Here is a 23032-nt window from a genome sequence, read left to right as displayed (position 1 = left end):
TCAGATATAAATAGATGCATTATGTGTTTTGGAAGATGAAACTTAAAAAAAAAAAGTATTTTTTTTGCCACCAAAATATTCCTAGTCTTTGATAAAATGAAAGATGTTTCTAAATTTAAATCCAAATATTAAAACTTGGTAGTTTCGATGTAAGTATGAAGAACAAACTATTAATGTAACAGTCCAATTTTTAGTGGTATCGAAAATAGTAATTTGGGATCACTAAATCCGACAAGTAAACTTCAAAATTTAATAAATTAATAATTATGGGTCAAGTGTGAATTTAGAAGAATTTTTGAATTAGTGAATTCTGTGATTTAGTGAATTTTGTGATTTAAAAAGAATTTAATTGGTAAATTGGGTCTAAAACGAGGTATCGAGACCTCGAATTCATAAGTCGAGTCATAAATATTTTTATAAATATTTATGAAATGTCATTGAGTTAGTATAAAAGTTTCGTTAGAAAATTTTAACATTTGGATAGTCAATTAATTAAAAAAGATTAAATTGAAAATAGTGCAAAATTTGTTAAATTGTGATTAAATAGTTTAAGTGACTAATAAGGAGGGATTTAAAAGGCAATTAGACCAAAATTTTATGGGCTGGACGGTTTGGGCAAGAAAATCAGCAAGAAAATAAGGAGAAATAACGGCAAAATTAGAAATTTTGCAAATTAAACATATAAAATAAAGACAAAATTGAAAAATCTAGAGATATCATCATTTTTATTCAGCCAAAACGCCATAGGAGAGAGTTTTAAAGCTGGTTTTTCATATTTTTCATCATGTAAGTTCAATTCTTGCTTTTTCTTTGTAATTTTTCATGTTTTGTGACTTTTACAAGTAAGTCCAACTATTGAATGCATTTGCTTTTGATTCTATGAATGATTTTGAAAGTTACCATGAGTGAGTACTGGAATTTTATGATGAATTATCATAGATTTGAAGCTTTAATTTTATTATATTATGATTTTATTAAGTGATTTTAGTAGAAAATGATTTTTAATACTTAATTATGAAAAAGCTAGGAATTGGGGTTTTGTACTGAAATTTTGAATATCAAAGGCTGCATAATAGCCTAAAATTATTAGATCAAGTGTTAGTTGAGGAAAAAAATAGTTCAATTAAAGTGTTAATTGAGTAGGGACTAGATTGTAAAAATTGTAAGTTTTGGGGTAAAAGTGTAATTTCAAAAATTGAAGGGCATAAATTGTGAAGTGAATTAGTATTGAGTTAGATGCTAATGAATGGAAAATTTTATATTATAGATCGAGAATCTGAAGATAAATGCGGAAAAGAAAAAGTATCAAAATAGTCTCTGAACTTTTACAAATCCTACAAATTGGCCCAGGTAAGTTCATACGACTGAATTTTTATGATTAATTGTTAATGTGGGAATGATATATTGTATCAATTTCGTATATTGTTGTTGAATTATGATTATGGTAAAAATGAGAAAAAAAATGAGATTGTTATTTTAAATTAAGGGATACGTAGGATTGAGTACATACGTTCTGTAATCAGTGATGAATTGACGAATAAGCCCATGGTGAATCCATGGAAAATTATGAAAAGTAGGTATGGTGTTTCAGTGAAGAAAGCCATACTGAGTTGTGAAAAGTAGGTATAGTGTTTCAGTGAAGAAAACCATACCGAGTTGTGAAAAGTAGGTATGGTGTTTCAGTGAAGAAAACCATACTGAGTTGTGAAAAGTAGGTATGGTGTTTTAGTGAAGGAAACCATACTGAGTTATAACATTGTAAAATATTCAAGCAAATCGTGGCACCAGGCAAACGATGTGCTCAAATTCATAAGACGATCCTTAATTTGACAAGTATTTGTAAGTGTAATTGAAGCTAAATGTTGGAGTATAAGTTGATATTTGATATTGAGCTCAATTGAGTAAATTCATTGTTTGAGATTGTGGTTGGCAGGAAATGTTGTATTATACTTTGAAATTTCATGAATGTTATGGTATGTTATTTTATATGAATGTTGTCGAAACCATTTTTTATTTGAAAACGAATGAGGATCGACTTTCAAAAATGAAAATGGGAGTCGCCACCGATCTTTTATTGAGGTGTGATCGGCTCACCTTAAAAACGATTTTGGTCTGCGAAATTTGAGAAAGCAGGTTCGGGAGTCAGTTACGCACAAGGAAGGGTTAGCACCATCGTAACGCCCAAAATTGGTATTGAATCGATTGTTTGATGTCTTAGTGCTAAAAGTTTGAAAATATTTTAAAATACGATCCTTGTATTTAAAAACTTGTATAAATCAAATTATATGTTAAAATCCCCACATTTAGGGAAAAGAAAATGTCACACCCAATGCGTTAGGGCATGATTTTTCATATCTTCAAGAATGAGCTTGTCCAAAAAAAAAATTCAAGCGATGAAATTTAAAAGGATATTCAATTGTTTAAGTCAGACAAAGAAATCGAGACCCAATACGTTAGGGTACAATTTCTCAGAATCCAAAACATTGAATATTGCCTTAATTTTTTAGGAAAATCTTCATCTCGAGAAAACAATATATCATACCGAATGCATTAGGACACAACATGTTGAATTCCCGAAAATGATTTTTTATTATGTGCTTTAAATAAATAATATTCTCGATTATTTAGGTTCAACGAGGAAAATTGGAACCCAATACGTTAGGGCTCAATCCTCTCGAAGATCCCAAATACCGAATATTGCGTTATCTTGAAAGCCTTTGAACAAAATGGTTTTAATGCTTTAATGAAACCAAATATATTGTTTCCTTAAAAATGTGATGGAATGTTAATATACAATATGAAACAAATACTTTAATATGAATTATATATGTATATATATAAAATAAAAATAAAATAAAATAAAAAGTATGACATATATAAGAAAATTGTGAAAATATGTATATGTATGTATTAAAATACGTGTATATATATGTATATAAAAAATGCAAAATATGCAAAAAGTATATTTATAACAATTTTAAAAAAAAGTACGTATATATTTTATGGAGAATGTATATGTATACTTGTATGGTAAAAATATAACATGTAAAAGATAAATATGTATGTGTATATGTATTATGAAATGTATACAAAAATTATGAAAAAAAATAAAAATATACATATATATAATATGTACATGTATATCTTTACAAAAGCTTAAAATATATACACATATATACTATAAAGAATATGCGTGTGTATATGTATAGAAATAATAATAATAATAATAATAATGCAATATAACAGCATTAATAATATTAAAATAAAAAAATAAAAAAAAAACCTAAAATGAAAAATTAAGGATTAAATTGCAAATAAACAGAATTTAAAGGCTGAATTCAAAAATAGAAAACGCAAAAAGGGACCAAATCAAAACGCGCGCAACAGGAGGAGGACCCAAAGAGAAATTAATCCCAATCCCCAAAATGCAATGCTTTAATATGGATTAAAATGGAACAAAAATAAAATAAGAGATTAAATTTAAAAGAAATAAAATAAATAAAAGGATTGGATTGCAAGGCGCTAGATATTCGGAGGGATCGCGCGCGAAAATAACCCATTGGAGGCCAAGGTGCCCGGATCTGGCAATATCTGGGTCGGGTCATCGGGTCATCATGAAACGACGCCATTTTGGCGCTGTAAACTCCTGATCCAAACGACGCCGTTTAACAATATTATTTAAGTCAATATTTTTTAGAAAAAAAAACATTTTAAACTGTTGCTTTTTAAAACAATAAAGAAATTCCTCTGCTAGGGTTTTAACCCTAGCGGCGCGCCGCCAGCAAACCTCCTTTCCCCGCTGAGCATCCGTCACGAAGGGCAGTCGGAATCAATGCGAGAGCCTCACAACGCACTCAAGTATTCTCCTTCCTTTTCTTTTCCCTTTCGTTTTATGCACAAAACAGTAAATCAAAAGGAAAAAAATGGAAAAAAAAACCCAAAGAGAAAATCACCTCTCCAATTTACTATTGGATTCTCTGTGTTGTTTTTAAACGTTTTTTGATACAATTTTCGTAACCCTTTCCCTCTCAATTTCTTGTCTTCTCTTAATCTGTGTAACCCCCCATTTACAAATGCCTTAATCGGTTTTATATCTGAATCCTAGAGAAGAATAATAAAAATCAAAATCTCTTTAATTTTTGCTATATTTCCTCCTATCTCTACTGTTCGTGGCTCGTGGTTTGCTGTAGGTACGTGGAAGACGTGCGTTGTGCGAGACTGCTGTGCATTCGTGCGTGGAGAGGCCTGATTCTTCTGTGCGGCGGCTGAGATGCTGCTAACTGCTAGGGTTTCTGATTTTGTTTTGTTTTTTAGGCTAGTTATTGGGCTACATGCGACTGGGCTGTATTTTATTTTTGGGTTTATTTGGTCTAATTTAGGCTTTATTGTTTTATTATTTTTTTGATGTTTATTCATGTACGGGCCCGGGCAAAAATTGGGCATTACAATTAAACTGCGATGATTGTGAAAATATAAATGTTTGAATAAAAGTTCTAATTTAGTGGAACATTGGATTGAGTACTTTCATCCAGTGACTCATACGCATTGACGGAAAAGACCATGGTTGGACCATGGCAATATGTGATATGTGATTTCTGTATAAGATCGGGATATGACATCGGTGTGATATATGCTTCCATGTAAGACCATGACTGAGCTATGGCTTCGGTGTGTGATATGTGATTATGTGCAAGACCATAGTTATACTATGACATTTTAAAAAACGAAGTACTCAATTCCGTAACTGTTTCCTAAATTGATTAAGAAAAGGAAGAATTAGTGAAATTATATATTGTATAATTGTTATAAGATGTTCGGTAAGAATTATTTTCTATGCCTATGAACTTACTAAGCTTACATAAGCTTACTCCTGTGTGATTAATGTTCTTTGTAGAGTGATGTGAAATCGGTGGATCGGATCAACACATCAGGGCACACTATCCAGATTACTTCGGTAAATTTTATTGTGCATCTTAAGGTTTATATGGCATGTATAGGGTTTAATTGAAAGAAAGTGAATGTGTTATAAACTTAGTTATCAACATTTTCCACTAAAACAATTTTTGGACAGCAGCATTGACATGATTTTGAAAAATCACCAAAAATGGTGGAAATTGAATTAGAAGCTGAGTGAGATATGAAATTAAAGCTAAATGAGTCTATTTTCACATGAAAGAAATAGAGTAAGCAAAAGAGTTGCATATTTTTAGATATTTGAATTTTAGTGAGACAGTGTCAGAATAGTTTTTGAAATCCCCTGTTCTGAATTTAGAAAATCATTAAAAATTGTACAGAAATAATTGGAAGTTATAATTTATATGTCTAGATTCCTTAGTGAGTCTATTTTCAATAAAAACAAACTATAATGTTATCAGAATTCTGTACAATGAGATAATTAATTTTTAGTGAAGAGGGGTTAGAGCTGTCGAACAATGAAACATGGAAGACTTTAAGGAATAAACTGTACTAATTGGCTAAACCAAAAATTCTGAAAATTTTATGTTAAGAACATATATGAGTCTAGTTTCAGATAAAATTTATGGATCTAAATTTTAAGTTTTGTAACTTGAGTTATAATTAAATTAGCGACTGTTGCGCAGGCGGACAGTTTTATTATGAATAGTGAAATGAATTGTTTTGATTTATTTTATATTCGAAAAATTATTAATGTTTCCAGTTTGGACCCGAACTGTTTCTATTGCATGATTTAGGGTCTCGAGATTCCTTTTTAGGGACATATTGAATGAACGTGAGTGAATTAATTTTAAAAGAAAATTTTTATGCTCCGAACTAGTAAGTTAAGTTAGATAATGCATCGTGCTCGACTCCGGCAACGGTATCAGATAAGGGGTGTTACAATTAATGCACATTTTTCATCTTTGCTAGCAATATCTTCATATAATTTTCAACATTTTCAACTACCACCTCCATCACAAAGTCCTTAGGGTTATTAATGTGATATGGTTATGCTCATTTTATCTTTAAAAGTTTTGTTATAGTATTTTGGATTTTTATTTGTAAAACTAATTTATGATATTTAATGTATTTTTATATTTATATTTTAGACTTAATGCGTAACTCTACTATATGATACTTTTCCTATACGATGATGTGATATACTACTTTGTCGAAATATTTTTGTTAAAGCGTCTTTGTGTTGTATGAAATGTTATAAAATGTAGATTTATTATTTGTTTACCTTTTTAAGTTATGGATGATTTTAACGATATGTACATGTGATTTAATATAAATTATAATAATATAAAATTAAATGAAGAAAATCAACTAAGAATAGTCACATTTGTTACGCAAACTGAGCAAAATAATTATCATGAAATGTAAGAAAAAGAAAATTTTCTCGATATCATGTGCGGACAGAAATTTTAATTTTGAGAAGTTTTTCTTGAGTTTTGTAACACTTTTAAAAGTGTTTTCTAGTGGGAATGAAAATCGTGGCGAGAGCCTTATTATGCAAGTGGTGGTAATAGGTTAGGGCTGGGGACCAGCTCCCACAATTCCTCACCCGTCGATCGTCGTTACGCAATATAGGAGTTAGGTCTCGTGGCAACTAGTGTTTGGTTTCTATTCTGCCCTCAATTACATTGATTTATATTGGGGGAATTTTTAAGTTGGGTTTTAGAGTGATAATGCATTTTAATGTCCTCGAATTTACTTGTTCTTATATTGATAATAATACTCATACCAATCAAATTAAGATTAAATTGATAATTCAATCTAAATTTTAATTAATCTATAATCTAAAATGGTTTGATTTTAGAACAATTTAATTCAAATCACTCGAACTCAATCACGAATTGTTCCAAAATTAGAATGATTCATAACAAAAATAGATTAAACTCAAAATAATTTCAAAAAGAAAAAAAAATCAAAACTTAAGCTGAGAGTAAAGACTAAAGAGCGTGTTAAATGAATTTGCTTTTGGATGAAGAGAAAGTGTTTTGGCTTAAAAAAGCAAGAGGGAATTGGATTATAAAGGGCGAAAGGAACACAAATTTCCTTCACCTAATGGCGAACAAGATAAGGATGAGAAATTCGATGAAGAAACAGAAATCGCGGAATGCTTCAATGATCACTTCAAAAACATTTTTAACAAGTCAGATAACGTTGAGTTCAATGAAATGAAGTAATTTCTTCAAGAGCTAGAAGTACCAGAAGTGCTTGATAATTTAAAACATCTATTATCCAGGCTGTTTGAGGAAAAAGAAGTCGAGGAGGCATTGTTTGAGATTGGCCCTCTTAAGGCTCTTGGGCTTGATGATAATCCGACTCTATTTTTTCAACAAAATTGGGAGATAGTGGGTCTTTTATTGACGGATGCTTGTTTGAACTTCTTAATACGAGAAAGATACTAAAAGAAACAAATAAGATGTACATAGTTCTGATCCCGAAAAGGAAGAACCCAGAGGAAGTGAATCATTACAAACCCATAAACTTATGCAATATCATGGTAAGACAGTTTAAACTCATTTTGAATTTCTTTATCTTACCTTTCCAAAATGCTTTTGTCGAAGGAAGGTAGATCGGCGATAATACCATTTTTTTTTGGGAAAAATGGATATTTAATCAATAAATCACAAACTTGAGGTTCAAATTAGTTTATATAATTTAATATAGTCATTTTTAATTCTTGTACTTTTTAAATTTTTAAATTTTAATTATGTCAAATGATGGTTGTTAAATTTATTAAGTTAAATTATATCATTTCAACAATTTTATGAGACATACATATGATCACATGTGTAATATCATAAAATAGTACAGGAATTAAAATTGATCAAATTGGAGAATATAAAACTTAATTTAATACTTAAACTATAGTACAAAACTAATAGTAAAATTTTTAAAATTCTGAAGTTTATGTTTTCAAAAAGTAAAAAAGATATCGATATAAAAATTTGACCTTATTTATTGCATACCGAAGTTTTAATGGAGGATAAAAATGGGAATATAGAGTCAAACTGAAGTGCTAAAGAAAAGTAAAATCTGCTCTTCGACTGGCAGCACTAACACACAGAGAAGGGAAGGGAAGAGAGAAAAACTAAGAAGATGGAGGCTTTGGGATGGTGGTTAATGCTGGTGGGTTCACTTCGATTAGCATCCGTTTGGTTCGGCTTCTTCGATATTTGGGCTCTTCGTCTTGCTGTTTTCTCCAACACCACTAGTATGCTTCCTCTCCGAAGTTTGTTCTTTGGTTGCTTAATTCTTTACCTTAATTATTATTTTTTATATTACAATGGTTCTCGATATATGGGAAAGATCACTTACTCTTTAAAAAACAAATCTTTGATTTTTAAACAGAGGAAATGAGCTTGTATTTCTGGTTATAGATACAATGTGTTGTTCTCGGTGTGAGTGCTAAGTGTGTTGCGTTAAGTCTCTTTAATGTTTGAGATCGAAGCTTCAATACCCAGATTAGAAAGTAGGGAAAAAAGAGTAATTTTGGATCCAAAGTTTAGACATTTTGAAGATTGTGATAGGAAACATGTTAGCTTTGTTGCCTTTCTGGGAGCAATGCTTTTGGAAAACTAGTTTTTACGAAGTAATAATTTCTTTGTCTTCTAAAAGCCAGCAAGAAGCACACTGATCTTGGTTAATTGAATGATGCATTGAGTGATGGAGTATTCACTCCATGTTGAGAGATTTATAGAGATTGCTTTATATTATAAAAAGATTACTACTAATTAGCATGCTATTTAGCTTAAATTAGTGGAATATTTTTCCATGTTTAGTTCTAGTAATTAAGATTTGCTAGAGCTCATTGAAATGCTTCAAAATTAACTTTTTTTGTTTAAGTCAAATATCCCAATTTGTTCCCGCCTATTAGTCCGACGATGCATCTTACTTGAAGTTATATTTTGATACAATAATTTTTTGGATTTTGTTTTGGTTGATGAGAATGAAGGAGGGTAGAGGAGACTGCAAGATTCATATTTCTACCTAACCTAAAGTGCCAAAACCAAGAAAGATTCACACTGGTGGGTTTTAGATGTAATAGTTCAGCCAAAAAGTAGACAAAACCTAGCTGAAGTTGTCATGTGATAGTGGATAGTGGATACTACGTATTAATACCATGGTAGATGAGTTTGGTGATCAGACAGTTGATTTTGGGTCCATTGTCCAAGAAAGATATAGGATGTCTGAATTGGGATAAACAAGCACAAAACGATTTGGTGGAACTGAAATTCTACATGTATTCATTGCATCTTTGAGTATTATAGTTCTTTAAGTGCATGTTATATCCCATTGCATAACTCAAATGTAGTATGTTGAGGACTAAGGGGTCATAGGTGGTTTCCCCCATGAAAACAACTTAATTAATGAGGATTGTGGATTTTGGTTCTAGTTGAAACAGATGCGAAGAAACTATTAAATCACAGGTTTTTGGAGGGAATGGGTTTGGCTTATGAGGCAACTGGCTTGAGTTGAGATCACAAGTCAAGAAAGATACAAAATTTGGATTTTGACTGTGTTATCAGAAAAATTAACTACAACTCGAAAATGTCCCTGCTCCTTTCATGTATTCGGGTGCATGTTTATAGAATTGTCTTCGCACATGCTTTAGTGAAAGGGATCAAGAGGAAGGGTTACCTAAGTTCTAGTTAATACAATGCACTCACTCGTATACGCTGCATGCATATCAGATATGGCTTGAGCATGATACTTTGTGCATGTAATCCAATGGAGATGCACCATTTTTAGGAATTTTGACAGCGCATTTCATGACGAAAAGTAAAAGTATCTGTTTCAAGCAAAATAAACAAGATTAGGAATGAACCCCTGCTTTTTTGCTATTAAGATGCTCTAAAATTCTTTTCCACTATTGAAACCTACATGGAAGTGGAGAGATTGGAACTTGTGATAATATTCCTTTGAGATAACAATATTTGTCAAGTCTGGAATTGATATGATTTTTTACATTTTGTTCCAGTGACTGAACTTTCTAATATCCCATTTTGTGTGTTAAATGGCAACTTGATTACTCTTGCAGTTTCAGTTTTCCTTCTGTACCTTTACATATACTTTCCACCTAAGACTGCAATATGTTTTCCGCTAATTGTTCATCTCCTGTTTGTTCTAATTGATATGCAGTGTCTGAAGTTCATGGGAGGACGTTTGGAGTTTGGACGCTTTTGACTTGTACTCTCTGTTTTCTTTGTGCATTTAACTTGGAAAATAAGCCGCTCTACTTGGTGACGTTTCTGTCATTCATCTATGCATTTGGTCACTTTTTGACTGAATACCTCTTCTATCAAACAATGGCCCTCTCAAATCTGACGACTGTAGGCATATTTGCAGGTATGTTGCTCATGAGTTGACATGCCATCATATTAAGCTTGTGTTGCTTGTCACTACTTATGCATGAAGCCTTAATTCAAGTTGCTGAAACCTTTTTTTGCTCAACTTTTTAGTTTTTTTACTGTTTTTATCAGAAGTTTGTTGATTGCATAACTGACCTAGAAAAACAATCAGATTAAAATTTGATAAACGATGATTGTTTAATCAGATTAAAATATTTCGGCATATTGGTTAAATTCATATAAAAGCCACTGTACTTTTGTGAAATGCTTATATAAGCCTCTAACCTTTAATTTGTATCCAATTAAGCTCCTAAATTACTATGTTTTTCTGATTAAGCACTTTAACTAAACCCTTAATTTTCCAGCGGTTTTAGTGGTTTTCATGTATAAAAAGGGGTTTCATTAAACAAAAAATAGTACTTTAAGGGCCCAATTGAGTAAAATCGTTGATAAGAGCTTATAGGGGTTCTTTGAGCATTTTAGTCATTTATTTCTTGTAAGTTTTTCGCTCACCAATCACCATGGTCTGGTTTTTTCCTTGGGACATTTATTATCATGCTACCATGTAAAAGTCCCTATGTTTGCCTGTAATAAATTTGTCTTTTTACACCTCAAAATCAGGGACATCAATTATATGGATGCTATTACAGTGGAATTCACGTCAACCGACACATGTCAAGCGTATCTGAAAATGAACTCCTTTGGTTTCAGTTTGTTTAATCTTATCTCAGGCATGGGGATTTATCAGTATCCATTTTACATTCTTGATGAGTACTAACTGATAACATCTGTTTGCAATTAGATTCTGGAGTTACTGTCTAATAGACTCGCAATGAATTGAGAACATATATAGTTTAAAAAAGAGACATGATTTTAAGCTTCTATAGCTTTCTTAACTGATGGTATTTGGAATCTGTAGTTTTCTGAACCCAGTTGTAGGTCCCAGGAGCTTACACTTAGTGGATGATACTGTGAAAAAGCTGCCAATAAAATAATGGGTGTTTGTAAGGCCTTCCTTTCCATGTCCTTGTGTTGGCAAAGCTTTACAATCTTTGCTTTTTTTTGTTGCCTTAGTCAGATGATATTATGTACAGAAGCCATTTCCTTGCATCTTTGTTTGCCTTTCTTTACCATTTCCTTCACACTTCTCAAAACGTGGAAATTGAGCTGCCCTTGTATAGCTTGCTTTGCACAATGGCACTTGAGGCATCTTCATTCTATACCATTTCTTTCATGGTTTCATGCACAATGGCTAAAATGCTAAAAGAGTCCCTTTCCCTTTTGTTAGAACATGCTTTACCTTGAAACCTTTATACCTCTGGTTTCTGCTGGTTGATTGCTTTTGCATGGTGAACTCTTGAATTTATTTCCTTAAGTTATCTGAAGCAAAGAGCCCCACCCCAAGCTTAATCTGTCCAAGTAGGATCAAGAATGTTATAAACTGAAACAAAGCCTTTTATTCTCATAAACTTCAAAAGGTCACTGGTATTTGAGCTATTACATTCTTTTGATTCACAAAAATAACAAATGTAGCTCCTAATAAAGTGATCAAGTTAGTGTCGTTTAAATTCTAACAGTCTAACCAGCTTTTTTTGTCCAAAAAACAACAGTTTAACTAAATTTGAAAGATCGAAGGTCCAAATAATCAGGAAAAAGGGACCAAAGTGAAAAAGAGAAGGTAAAAAGCTAGGGCGAATAAACTGTCTCCTATTCCTCCATTTAAGGTAAATAAAAGCATTCCATGCAAGTTTCGACACAAGAAGAGACTTGTTGATGCCTCAATATCCATGAATTCTAGTTTCAATCTCACTACCACAAAAAACACAGCTTCCTTCAATAGACAGTCCCATTGAAAGTAGTCTCTCCTTAGTAGGCAACATGTCAAGAATAGTCATCCAAGTAATAATGGAGTGTTCGGGTATCTTCAAAGTATGGCACACTAGTTTATTCCATTTCACTTTCACTTTTCTCCTCCTAATGTGCTCCCGATTTTAAAAACAGATTTTGCTCCAACAGTAATATCCATTAACTTCATAAGTTCCCTCCAAATCCAACTTCCATTTACCGAAATTGAAGTCTGCCAAAAGGATACACACTTTAAAACATAAGCATGTAACCATGATATCCATTAGGATCCTCCACCGGAAAGAATCTCTCTAAGCTTCACTAAACAAGCTTGCTTTCATGTCATCAAGTCCTTCATCCCCAGACCATCCTCAGACATAGGATGGCAGATCAAACTCCAACTTACTCTTGTTCCCTTTGTTGGATCATAACCTGGAGCAATTTGATTGATTTTTTGAATAACTATTTTAGGGAAAAAGAATTGCGTGCACCAACAACTTTGAGCATTGAAAATCACCGATTAGAATCTTAGCTAATAGAATCAAATGCTCCCTGTAAATAAAATTTGACAACACATTGAGGAGATAAAGTTGTCCTCCTATAGCCCTCTACAAGTTCTTGGGCCATTAAAATATTATCCTTTATGCTTCGTCCTTTCACAAAGGCACTTTAGCTTCTGGAGCTCACATCTAATAAGTGCGTTCTAAGCCTTTTAACCAAAATCCTAGTGATACATTTGTAAACAACAGAACAAAAAAAAATTAGCCGAAACTACCTCATATGACCAAGAATTTTCACCTTGGGTACCAATACAATAGTGGTTGTATTAAAAGCAGACATCAGCTTAGAATACTTGAAAAAATATAGCAGTCTTTAGTCACATTAGCTTTTACAATATACCAGGCAACTTTGAAAAAATGGGCAGTGTACCCATCCGGCCCAGGAGCCTTATCACCATTTTGCTCAAACATAGCCTCATGGATCTCCTCAAAAGCAATGACCTAGCAAGATCATAGAAAAATTCTTTGGCACTACTTCCTTTGAGAGAACAACCAGAAACATTCATATCAGGCGAGCCAATAAGTTGTGATTACCATTGGAGATACATACTTAACCCTTTCTCTATCTGACAAGTCTCATTATTTATCTCTTTAGCCTTAAGACCTTCGAAGTTGCCAAAGAAATTAACAACAAACAACATAAAAATAAAAAAAAGGTATTGATTAAAAAAATAAAAATAACATAAAATCCAGACAGAAGCTCATAAACCAGAATGCGAAAGTTGGAAGAAGAAATGATACCCTCTTGAAAAGGAATTGACAACAAAAAATGACTTTTGAGTAAGGAAAAAACAATAACCCTTTTGGTAACATGGAATTTTAGATTCGCTCATATCCAAGGGAATCTCTACTTTTCACAAGCAGCAGCCACAGACTGATATTTCTCGAGGAAAAATCATTATCCAAAGGGCCTGGTGGATGCCATGGAATATGTTAGCCATAAAAAAAAATGGAGAAGTGAAGTGAGTTGGTTCAAAGTTTATGCAATGAAAACAAAACAACGTGGGGATTGTGTTTTATTCATCTTTGAAGCAAAGGGAATGTCAGCCCCTCAGCCAACATTTGTTTGATTCATGTCTAATTTAGGGGTTTTTACTTCGTTTAGCAATTATCTGCCATGAATACTCTGTAACTTGTGGATGTTCTTTGATTCTATGAAAAACATGACTAAAATCATTTTCTTCCAAAGAAAAATGATGTTAACACATGTCTTTTATACCAAAACTGAAGATCCCATCCTTGAGATTTTAATCTTCCTAAGAAGCATGCCACTTGGTTTTTCTCATCGACATGCCTGAAATGCATAACATTCAATTTGTTTTTATCTTGAGAGGTGGTAAATCAACCTTTATCGCCTTTACTTTTCATTTTTCAACTGAAACCATGAAATCTCCTTTTTGCTAATCACTGGTGGCCACTGTCACATACCGCACAGCTCTACCAGAATCAGAAAAAAAGTGTAGAAACAGAAGAGAACTTTTAACAAAGTTCTTTTTATCTTTTACCTCTCAAGGTTTTACATTTACCATGCAAATCCATGCATAAACATAACCATCTTCATACTTGCTAAGAAACTTATCAAACTCATTTATTAAGCATCTGGGTTACTTTTTTATGACAAAAAATTTCTAATCACAACATCATGAAGTTTAATCTTAGGTATAGTCACCAGTCACCTTAGTAAGCAATAAAGTAGAAAGAGAAGGGCTGAGGAGACAGATCGCAGCTCTGCAAAAACCAATGAATCAAGAAGATGAAGCCTTCACTTCCTTTACTATTTCTAACTGCAATCTTTTTTTCAGGCCCATATTCAATGCTGCATTTAATGTCTTTTTTTCTCCCCTCTAATCTTTTTTACATGAAAGGAAACAGACAATTCACAAACAATCCACCAACTCTTTATTATTTACAAATAGGATTCTAACAGAGGCAGTTCAATTATTTATGTAAGATCAGTTTCAGAGAAAAAGCATGGCCCATACCTTGGAATGCATCTCTTTTATTATTACTATGTTGAAGCCCGTTTTCTCATCAGTACAAAGATATTTTTCTGTCTCCTTCATATATAATATCCGACAAAAAACTGTTTCGTTAACTTTAACACCACGTGAAGGTTATCCATTTAACTTTGTTAATCATGATTAAGATCATGAGTTACGCTGGGGTATTTTTATCACTTCGAGGTGGGGGTGTCTAAAATACAAGAGGAAGAACAGGGTCTAAACCCCTCTAATCTTACATGTCTTGTAATATACGAAACCAGTAACTGTCTGCATCTTTATTATCTATTTTAAATGATCAATGTCGTCACTTGTCATCAAAAGTAACAAATATCTGATCTCATCTCATCACTCGTAAAAAAAAGGTAACTTTTAATGTTAACAGTCTCGAATTAAGTGTATCTTAATCTGTTGATGTTTTTAACTGTAACTAAAGTAAACAAATAGTAGCGAAAGCTATGATCTTGCAATAGGAGAAGGAACATGAAATAAACGGCAAAATAAAATTGTTACCGTCAACCTCAAACTCAAACAAAATGTAGCTTTACAATGTTGGGTTTTTTTTACCTTCAAATCAAGGGTTACAAATCAGGTTCCCACACTTGCATTTCCAGCTCATGGGCTTGTAATTTGAGATGTCATCTCCTCTAGAGAAAGATATTGAGAACAATGCAGCTGAGAAATGGCGGTCTCTACGGTTTTTGAATAGTGTTGTGACAGGAACTTGAATTGCTTCACAGTTGGGCCAAGAACTGCACTTTCTCTCACACCTTGGCGGCCTTGACCCTATCAGACTTCTCATCATAAATGGCTTATCTTCTTCTTCAGTTTCTTTCTGTTCATGCAACATTTATTGAATTCTGTCAATTCTGATTGGATGTTAAGAAAATAAAGACAGAAAATAGAAATGGGATTTTGATTATTGATACCTGAGCTACTTCAAGCAACCTGGAAAGAGACCTTCCTGGAATTACATGAAAGCGAGTGTAAGATAGAGTTACTAAATGGGGTTTTCTTTCTTTTCCTTGTTTCTAAATTTGGAGAGTTTAAACGAGGAAAGAAGAAAGTTTACCTTCAGCAGCCATGAATGTAACTTGGGTCAAGCTTGAAACCAGGAGGAACAGCAAGACAACAAGGAGTCTATTTCTATGGCAGCAAACATAATTGGGAGAGCTGCTCATTTTGTTTTCTTCAAAGATGGAACGGGGAAAGGTCGAATCCTTAAAAGATGAGAGATATAGGGAGTTGTTATTAGAGCAGTGAAAAAAGAGAGGCCAAAGCAGGGGAAATTAAATATGGTTGGCAGTGTAGAAGGTAACTGAATCTGAATGTTTTTGTTGTAAAGTTTTTTTTTTTCCAGTACTTGAATGCCACCTCCACAACTACAATGCATAAGAAACAAGAAAGTCTGATTTTACCTTGTAAAATCTCTGAATCAAGGGAAGGAACGTGGAAGGCAAAAAGAGAACTGCAAATGAAGCTAAAAGGCAAAATTGGGAGAGGACCTCAACCGAAAAGGGAAGGACCTCAGCCTCGTTTCATGAGCCAAAGAAACCAATGTACCTTACCAAATATATATACAGATATCAATGTGAAAACAACTGTAGTAGCAGTAGCAGGGGAGGTAGAAAAGCAAAAAGAATGCACAGCAGAGTCAGCCAAAGGAAAAGACCGAAATTTAAAACAAAAACAGCAAAACTAAAAAGATCACACAAAAACCAAATGATAGAGAGTTTTCTAATTTCTACCCCCAAAAAACAAAGAAGGGTTTATTTCATTTATGTAATGTCAAAACTGGGGAATGACCATGAGGTTATTCCAATGGCTTCCACCCACGTTTTTGTATCTTTCAAAGGGAGGGTCTTGGTTTTGAGGTATTAGCTGGTGAGTTTTGACTAGTTCCATTCCAACATGCCAAATCCAAATCCATACTCTCAATTCCCTGGTATTTGTGTTACTATTATTTTCCCAAGGAGGATACTATTTTTGGGTTTGGTATTTGTAAGGGAATAGATTATGGAGTTTGGCTTGAAAATATATTTTACCTGCAACTGCAAACAAACCTCACGCATGCTCTTGGGAATGATCCAATCACACACAACCACTCCTTAATCTGCTTTGCAAATCCTAACTGCTTCTCCGCTGCTCCTGCCTACAAGTTTTGTTTAATTTCCGTATCCAGAAATCATAATTGCCTCCGGTTAAGGATCTGCTTATCGATCCTGAATTACCACCACGGACCAATCTCTTTTGTAAACTTAATAATATTACTTTAAGCTTACACTTAAATATCCGGGGATTGTACTCACGAGAATCGAGAAGATTCTAATTGCGTTTTAAATTTCGTTGGTTCTTTTTACTTCTGGGTTCTGATACCTTCTCCATTATTGATAATCAGTGTTACACCAGCATTACGATTTAAAGCCATTATATATCTGCAGTAGAAGAATGGCTGCAACCTAAAATGCCAACACAAGGAACAGAGTGTGAGCTGGGCTGGGACCGGCAAGACGCCACACATTGATCTAAGATCACCTAACAACAATCCAACGCCAACTTACGTGGACCTCCTTGCTCTCAACCTTCTCGCTCTTTCGTCCATATATACAGCGTATACTGAAAGACCATTCATATATTTAGAAAATCACATTCGCACACATATCCAAACATCTATTACTTGCCTTTGGAATGAGTGTTTATATGTATTCATATGCTAAATAATAATTAAATTTGTATTTTTTAAAATATTTATAATCATATTTTGTGCATTATAAATTTAAAAAAAAATTAAAACTACATTGTTATTTATCCCTTCATTTTGTAGCTTGTGTGATTTTTTTTCCATCTTTTAATTTCACACCTTTAACTTAAGCTCTTGAAATTAATCTATGAGCTACATTTTTTGCCAGAAAATATGTTCTTATCGGCTCTCGAAATCAAATGACAAGACCAGTTGTTGACGAGTACTTCAATAGAAGTAAAGAATTCGGATAACATAGATCTTTGCAACCGCGTCTTCTTTGTGACTGAAACGAAGCAGATTTTGCAACAGCTGAACTGAGTAATATTTCCAGAATTAGGCGCAGGTTCATAGCAGGTAATCCGTCTTTACAACACAAGTTTTGGGATTTCATCTTCCGTTCTATGTTAATGTTAATGGCCGGTCCCCCCTTTTAAACCTGTAAAAGTAAATTAACCTTCCAAGTTCCACCCTCCAGCCAATATCCCTTCAGAACCCCGAATGCCATTGCATCCAAAAGCCATCGGGTGATTTACGTGTGGTAATAAACAAGTTGGCACCTTTTACAACACAAAATTGTCGATCATGTGTTGGACTACATCAGCTCCATCAGAATTAACCCAATAGTTTTTTACCTGAAGAATATGATGATAAAATAGAATGGAGGGTGAAAAGGATTGCAAGCATTAAGTACATCCACAAAAAATAACGCGTTTGTAAAGAGTAAACTGGCCTGAATGGCAAGATGTGCAAGAAGTCTTTGTCTGCTTCCTTTGAAGTAAACATCAACACGTTCCCAGCTCATTTTTGTTAAAGCTCTGATCATTTCCTCTGCAATTGATAGTTAAAAAATGAGTGAAAATTGAGTCAACTACGCAGCTTTAAATATGCAATGGATGTGTGATTTTGCAGCTTTCCAACATAAAAAAGAAATACCAAGCTAAGAAAATTAAACGTAACTACTTGCAAGCAACAGTACTTGGACTCGAATGTAATTCTTGAATACATATATGTGTCGGACACAGGTATATTGAATTTTTCCTAAGATTTTCCATGCATTGGTACAAGTGTCGACAACAGACAAGAAAAATGAAAATTGTGAGTAACATAGCTAGCCTAGCAAGCATTTGAAAAGGTAACCCACAACTGCTTTGATTATTTCATCCCTTGCTTTCATTTACAAAAATGTTTCTATGCCCAATGAACTAACAAACAACCAAAGAACGACAATTTAGCAACCATATGTGATCCTTTAAAGAGGAGGAAAGCATTAATTACCCTCAAAAGAATCACTTTCACCATTTAATCATCTTAATCTACGCTACTAGAACGTCCTCAAACATTAGACCATAAGAAAGAAGCCTTCGGGCTGTTTTATTCTAGAGACAATAAACTATTGAATATTCTATGACGATATCGTCATCTTGTTTTCCAATCCAAATCCCGAACAAGTAAACAGGCTGACATATCAAAGGGAAAAAGAAATACTATTGCAAGAAAAATTATTCAAATCCAATTGTTCAGTGACTGAAAAAGTAAATGCCATCCTACCACATTAATTACTTCTCTATTCCATATACATTGCTTAGTGGAAGGGAATGCTGTTTCTTTATGCTATCTTTCAATCTCTTCCCATCTACTTTAACTCTCAAGTCTTAATAATTAGAAAATATATATAAATATATTACAAATCTGTTCCAGTGAAGAAAAATGATGCCAACATCCCAAAATAGCTCAGTAAAGGAGGATTAAGAAGATATCTAAAAGATTTTAATAGAATGTTATTAGATTAGTAATTTGAAAAATAAAAATTAAGAAGCAAACCTTCCATGTCTATCTTCTCAGTTCCATTGATCTGGGCTTCATAAGGGACTACATCAAGAGTAGGAGTCTTTCCTGTCTCCACATTTACAACGTGTGGGTATTTGTCACCTCTTGGAAGATGTTTAATCTGGTACTGAGGATGGAAAGAAATTCACATTAACACTATGAGTTATGACAAGTGATAATTCCAAGAAAGAAAAACTGCTTCATGGTTACCTTTGGAAGCTCATCTCGACGCCTTAAGGAAGAGGTACTCCACCCAACAATATCTAAGGAAAGTGTTAAGTTCTTAAACAGTCAGAATAGTGGGGATAAGGATTAAGTCCTTTCCTAACGCCAAAAACATTTAGCTCCACTATTTAAATCTTGCTTTAAGAATTAATTAACAGATAGAGCATAACCACAATATCAACTGATATATGTGTGTGTGTGTGTGTGTGTGTGTGTGTACGCAGAATAAAAGGATACGATCAAAACTTGCATTTGCATAGACAACACGACGCTTGAAGGACAGCAAAGCGGATCTGCATTTTAAAGATAATATACAGCTATAAGTCTGTAATTCAGCTTCAGCTCCCAGTCACACACCGTAAACTAAATATAGGAAGCTTATGAAAACTCACATAAATTTAAGATCTTCACAATCACTGGCCATCTGTAGAAGAAGAGGAGGTTTTCCGTCTTTTCCATCTGTCAAAAACAAATGTTTTCCAGTCCTACCAAGAAACCATGATGTGCGAGTAGCAGCTTTTTCCAGCACATGGGAGCCACGAAACAGTGGAACCTTGATAATGAAGAACCACCAAAGAGAATATTACCGACCTCTTAAGGTAAAAAGCACACGCAAACAAACATATATTTACCAATGTCTTATCAATAAAATTGATAAATATGAATGTCATCAGCAAATATCATGCAAAAGAAGCTGGTGAATGAACTACCTGCTTATGCCACCGAGAACCAAGGTGTGGACTTGCAAGTGTTATGAAATTCACGGGCTCTAGTCCAGCCATTTTACATTTGACGTTCCCTTCAAGCCATGAATCTTCCAATTGATCAGCTCTACTATCTCCGTTTGTTTGAGAATTTTCTTGAGTAAGATCTTGTTCAAAAAGTCGTGCAATGGCATATCTTGCTATAAGGCCACCCAATGAATGACCAACAAAAGAAATCTTCTGAACACTTGGGTGACGGCTTATGACATATTTAACCTGAAAGACACAACAGTATTCTCCTATTGGCAATGGCAACCTCAAATCTGATTTCATAATAATGATTAGAAGAAAAAATAACGGACAATATTACACCAAAGAATTAACACCAATTTCTCAGCTGTAGGCAAGAGTCTTGCAACATGTGAAAAATAATGCCAGTTGCAATTATGGATAAAACACTCGAAGTTTTCTAACATAAAAGTTTCATGATACTCAGAAAAATAAATAAAAGTTTCATATCATACCTCCTCTGCTAATCTGTCGCCCATTACATCCACACCATCAAAGGTAAATATTGAAGAATTGCGCTTACTGCCTGCAACGCGCATGAAGTCAGTAACCATCCGTAATCATTTCATAACCCAAATAATCAATTATTACAATTCACATGCATTCACCCAGTGAATGATTTTATAGAGATGGCCCCTAATTAGGATAGGTATCTATCATCCGGCAAAATCTTAAATATGGAAATAACATAATTTAATCAACCAACAATTTTAATAATTATAACAATAAAATTCGTGAATAAGTTGCTAATTAATAATAAATTGCTTTGTACCACAAAGACTTATTAAAGAATAATCATATAATCCCTCCTAGAGAAGCCTTAGAGTTTATTGAAGCAGATAAGAAAAGGGGTGTTTTTATTCACCAAAAAAAAGAATAATCATATAATAGAGCAGAATTAAAAAAAAAGAGAGTAAAATGATAACCAAAAAAGTTAAGTCGATGTTAATCACTACTCAGTGTAACCAGAGATTAAAGTAAAGAAACAAAAAGTAAAGTATCAGATAACTTACAATGAACAATAACATCTTCCGGATACTTCTTCAAAAAGTGCTTTGCTGCAAATTTCCAATCTTGTGCACTGCACAGATATCAATCCAAAAATCAATCAAGCAGCTTCAAACAAATAACAATAAAAAGTTAAAAACAAAATTAACCGGGAACTGATTTAACCTGCCAATGAGGCCATTAACCATGATGACGAGATGAGAAGGATGATTGAGCTTCTCCGGGAACCGGACTTCCATATCAACGCCTCCAGTCTCATCAGATTCTACTCTCAAGCATCCAAATCTCGCAAAACTCAATGATCTTCTCTCTTTCTTCGTGCTCTTATGACGCAGCTTCTTAATCCCCTTAGTATTATTATTATTGTTCTCGTTTTCATGGTTGACCTCTTTAGCATCAACTTCTTTCTCTCCCACTTCTTGAGAATTTCCCTCAATTTCCGCCATTGAAGCAAAAAATAAAAAGGTAGCAGCGAAAAACAGAAAACAGAATAAACAAAATAATTTTAGTCGAGAATCCAGAGATTGTGTTAGATTTTGTTGGTGCGAAAGAAAAGGAGGGAATCAGATTACTCTGCCAGCCCAAACGGAGATGAGAGCGGTTTTAGTCGTTACGAACTGTCTTTTTTTTTTTTGATTGACTGTTATCTCTTTTTTTTTTTTTTTTTCTGTTATTTTCATAGCAGACTTGTTCAAACATTGGAGAACTCGTGCAACAAGTGCAGTCCTCAATTTAATTCTCATGTTCTCGATCTTCTAAATTCTCAACCTTCGGAACCTAACGATAGCTGACTTTCCAATCTTACATTAATTATTCATAAATAAAATTTTAACAATACTTGATGAGAATATTAGTTAAAATATATACATTTAAATAAAAATAAATTTATAATAAGAGTTTGTTTTTTTAACTGAAAATAGTTTCTGAAAAATAACTTATTTATCTGAAAAAGTTAATATTTTCTTGTATTTGGATAAATTTGTGTAAAATATTATTTGTTGTTTGACAGATTTTTTAAAAATATTTCATAAAAACTATTTTCAATGAAACAAAGATACATACATTAGATTTTTTTTTCTTTTCATTGTTTAATTGAATTTATTTTATATTTAAAATTTTATATTTTACATTGTTTTTGCATATATTAAAAATATTTTGTTAAATTCAGGTTCATTATAATGTCATTTTTTAGTTATATGACTACCAAGTGAATATTTTTTATTTTTTAAAATGTGACATCAACAAAATTGACAAAAAAATTTAACAATGTCAACAATTGGATTTGATTTTCAAATCTGGAAAGTAGGACTAAATTCTAGAAAATAAAAGTATAGAGACTAAATTACAAATTTGTGAAGAGTATGTAGACTTATAACATATTTTATCTTTATACTATAAAACATTTATTATGAATATATTTATAATTGTAATAGATATTTATTATTAAAATATTAATGTTGAATATTATTTAAAATTATTATTCTTAAAATTTATTATTAAAATAAAATTGAAATATTAAATAATTTATTAAAATAATAAATTCTATTAATTCTATTAATAATTTATTATATGACTAAATATAAATAATTAAATATGTATGTTTAATAATATTGAAAAATATAATATTTTATATTAATATTTCAAATATTTTTAAAAATAATAATAATATTTGTTAGAGTTTTGTGACCCAAATTCTAAGAGAATGCTTGCAAGTTAAGTTAAACAAAAATAT

General features: G+C 32.7%; 2 protein-coding genes and 1 long non-coding RNA gene across 8 annotated transcripts; 2 read left to right on the top strand and 1 right to left on the bottom strand.

Moving 5' to 3' along the window:
* Positions 1-3338: 3338 nt before the first annotated feature.
* LOC107905180 (uncharacterized) lies at positions 3339-4507 on the top strand. Its single transcript, XR_001686467.2, has 2 exons — positions 3339-3858; positions 4191-4507. It is a non-coding gene; the product is annotated as an uncharacterized lncRNA (long non-coding RNA).
* A 3416-nt stretch (positions 4508-7923) lies between these two features.
* On the top strand, positions 7924-11327 carry LOC107905178 (ergosterol biosynthetic protein 28). Of its 2 annotated transcripts, none has more exons than XM_016831763.2 (3): positions 7924-8182; positions 10111-10317; positions 10941-11201. In XM_016831763.2, the coding sequence occupies exons 1-3, from the start codon at positions 8068-8070 to the stop codon at positions 11006-11008; spliced, it is 390 nt and encodes a 129-aa protein (XP_016687252.1). In that variant the 5' UTR covers positions 7924-8067; the 3' UTR covers positions 11009-11201. The 2 variants fall into 2 exon arrangements, with proteins under 2 accessions (XP_016687252.1, XP_040950137.1); XM_041094203.1 differs by having other exon boundaries at positions 7934-8182; positions 10111-10211; positions 10941-11327.
* Positions 11328-15208: 3881 nt separating this feature from the next.
* LOC107905179 (putative lipase C4A8.10) lies at positions 15209-22044 on the bottom strand. Of its 5 annotated transcripts, none has more exons than XM_041094200.1 (14): positions 21466-22044; positions 21306-21373; positions 20748-20818; positions 20230-20499; positions 19912-20072; positions 19757-19812; positions 19505-19557; positions 19289-19421; positions 18198-18295; positions 16770-18099; positions 16143-16325; positions 15797-15944; positions 15654-15688; positions 15209-15559 (listed from the first exon to the last, which is right to left on the bottom strand). In XM_041094200.1, exons 1-10 carry the CDS (start codon positions 21744-21746, stop codon positions 18028-18030), a joined length of 1263 nt encoding a protein of 420 aa, XP_040950134.1. In that variant the 5' UTR covers positions 21747-22044; the 3' UTR covers positions 15209-15559; positions 15654-15688; positions 15797-15944; positions 16143-16325; positions 16770-18027. The 5 variants fall into 5 exon arrangements, with proteins under 5 accessions (XP_040950134.1, XP_040950133.1, XP_040950135.1 ...); XM_041094199.1 differs by having other exon boundaries at positions 16143-16287; XM_041094201.1 differs by having other exon boundaries at positions 16143-16204.
* Between the last annotated feature and the right edge of the window lie 988 nt (positions 22045-23032).

Source organism: Gossypium hirsutum, chromosome D05, assembly GCF_007990345.1.
Source record: "Gossypium hirsutum isolate 1008001.06 chromosome D05, Gossypium_hirsutum_v2.1, whole genome shotgun sequence".
NCBI lineage: Eukaryota > Viridiplantae > Streptophyta > Magnoliopsida > Malvales > Malvaceae > Gossypium > Gossypium hirsutum.
The sequence above is the reverse complement of the archived record's forward strand: the minus strand, read 5'-3'. Positions and strand labels throughout refer to the sequence as shown.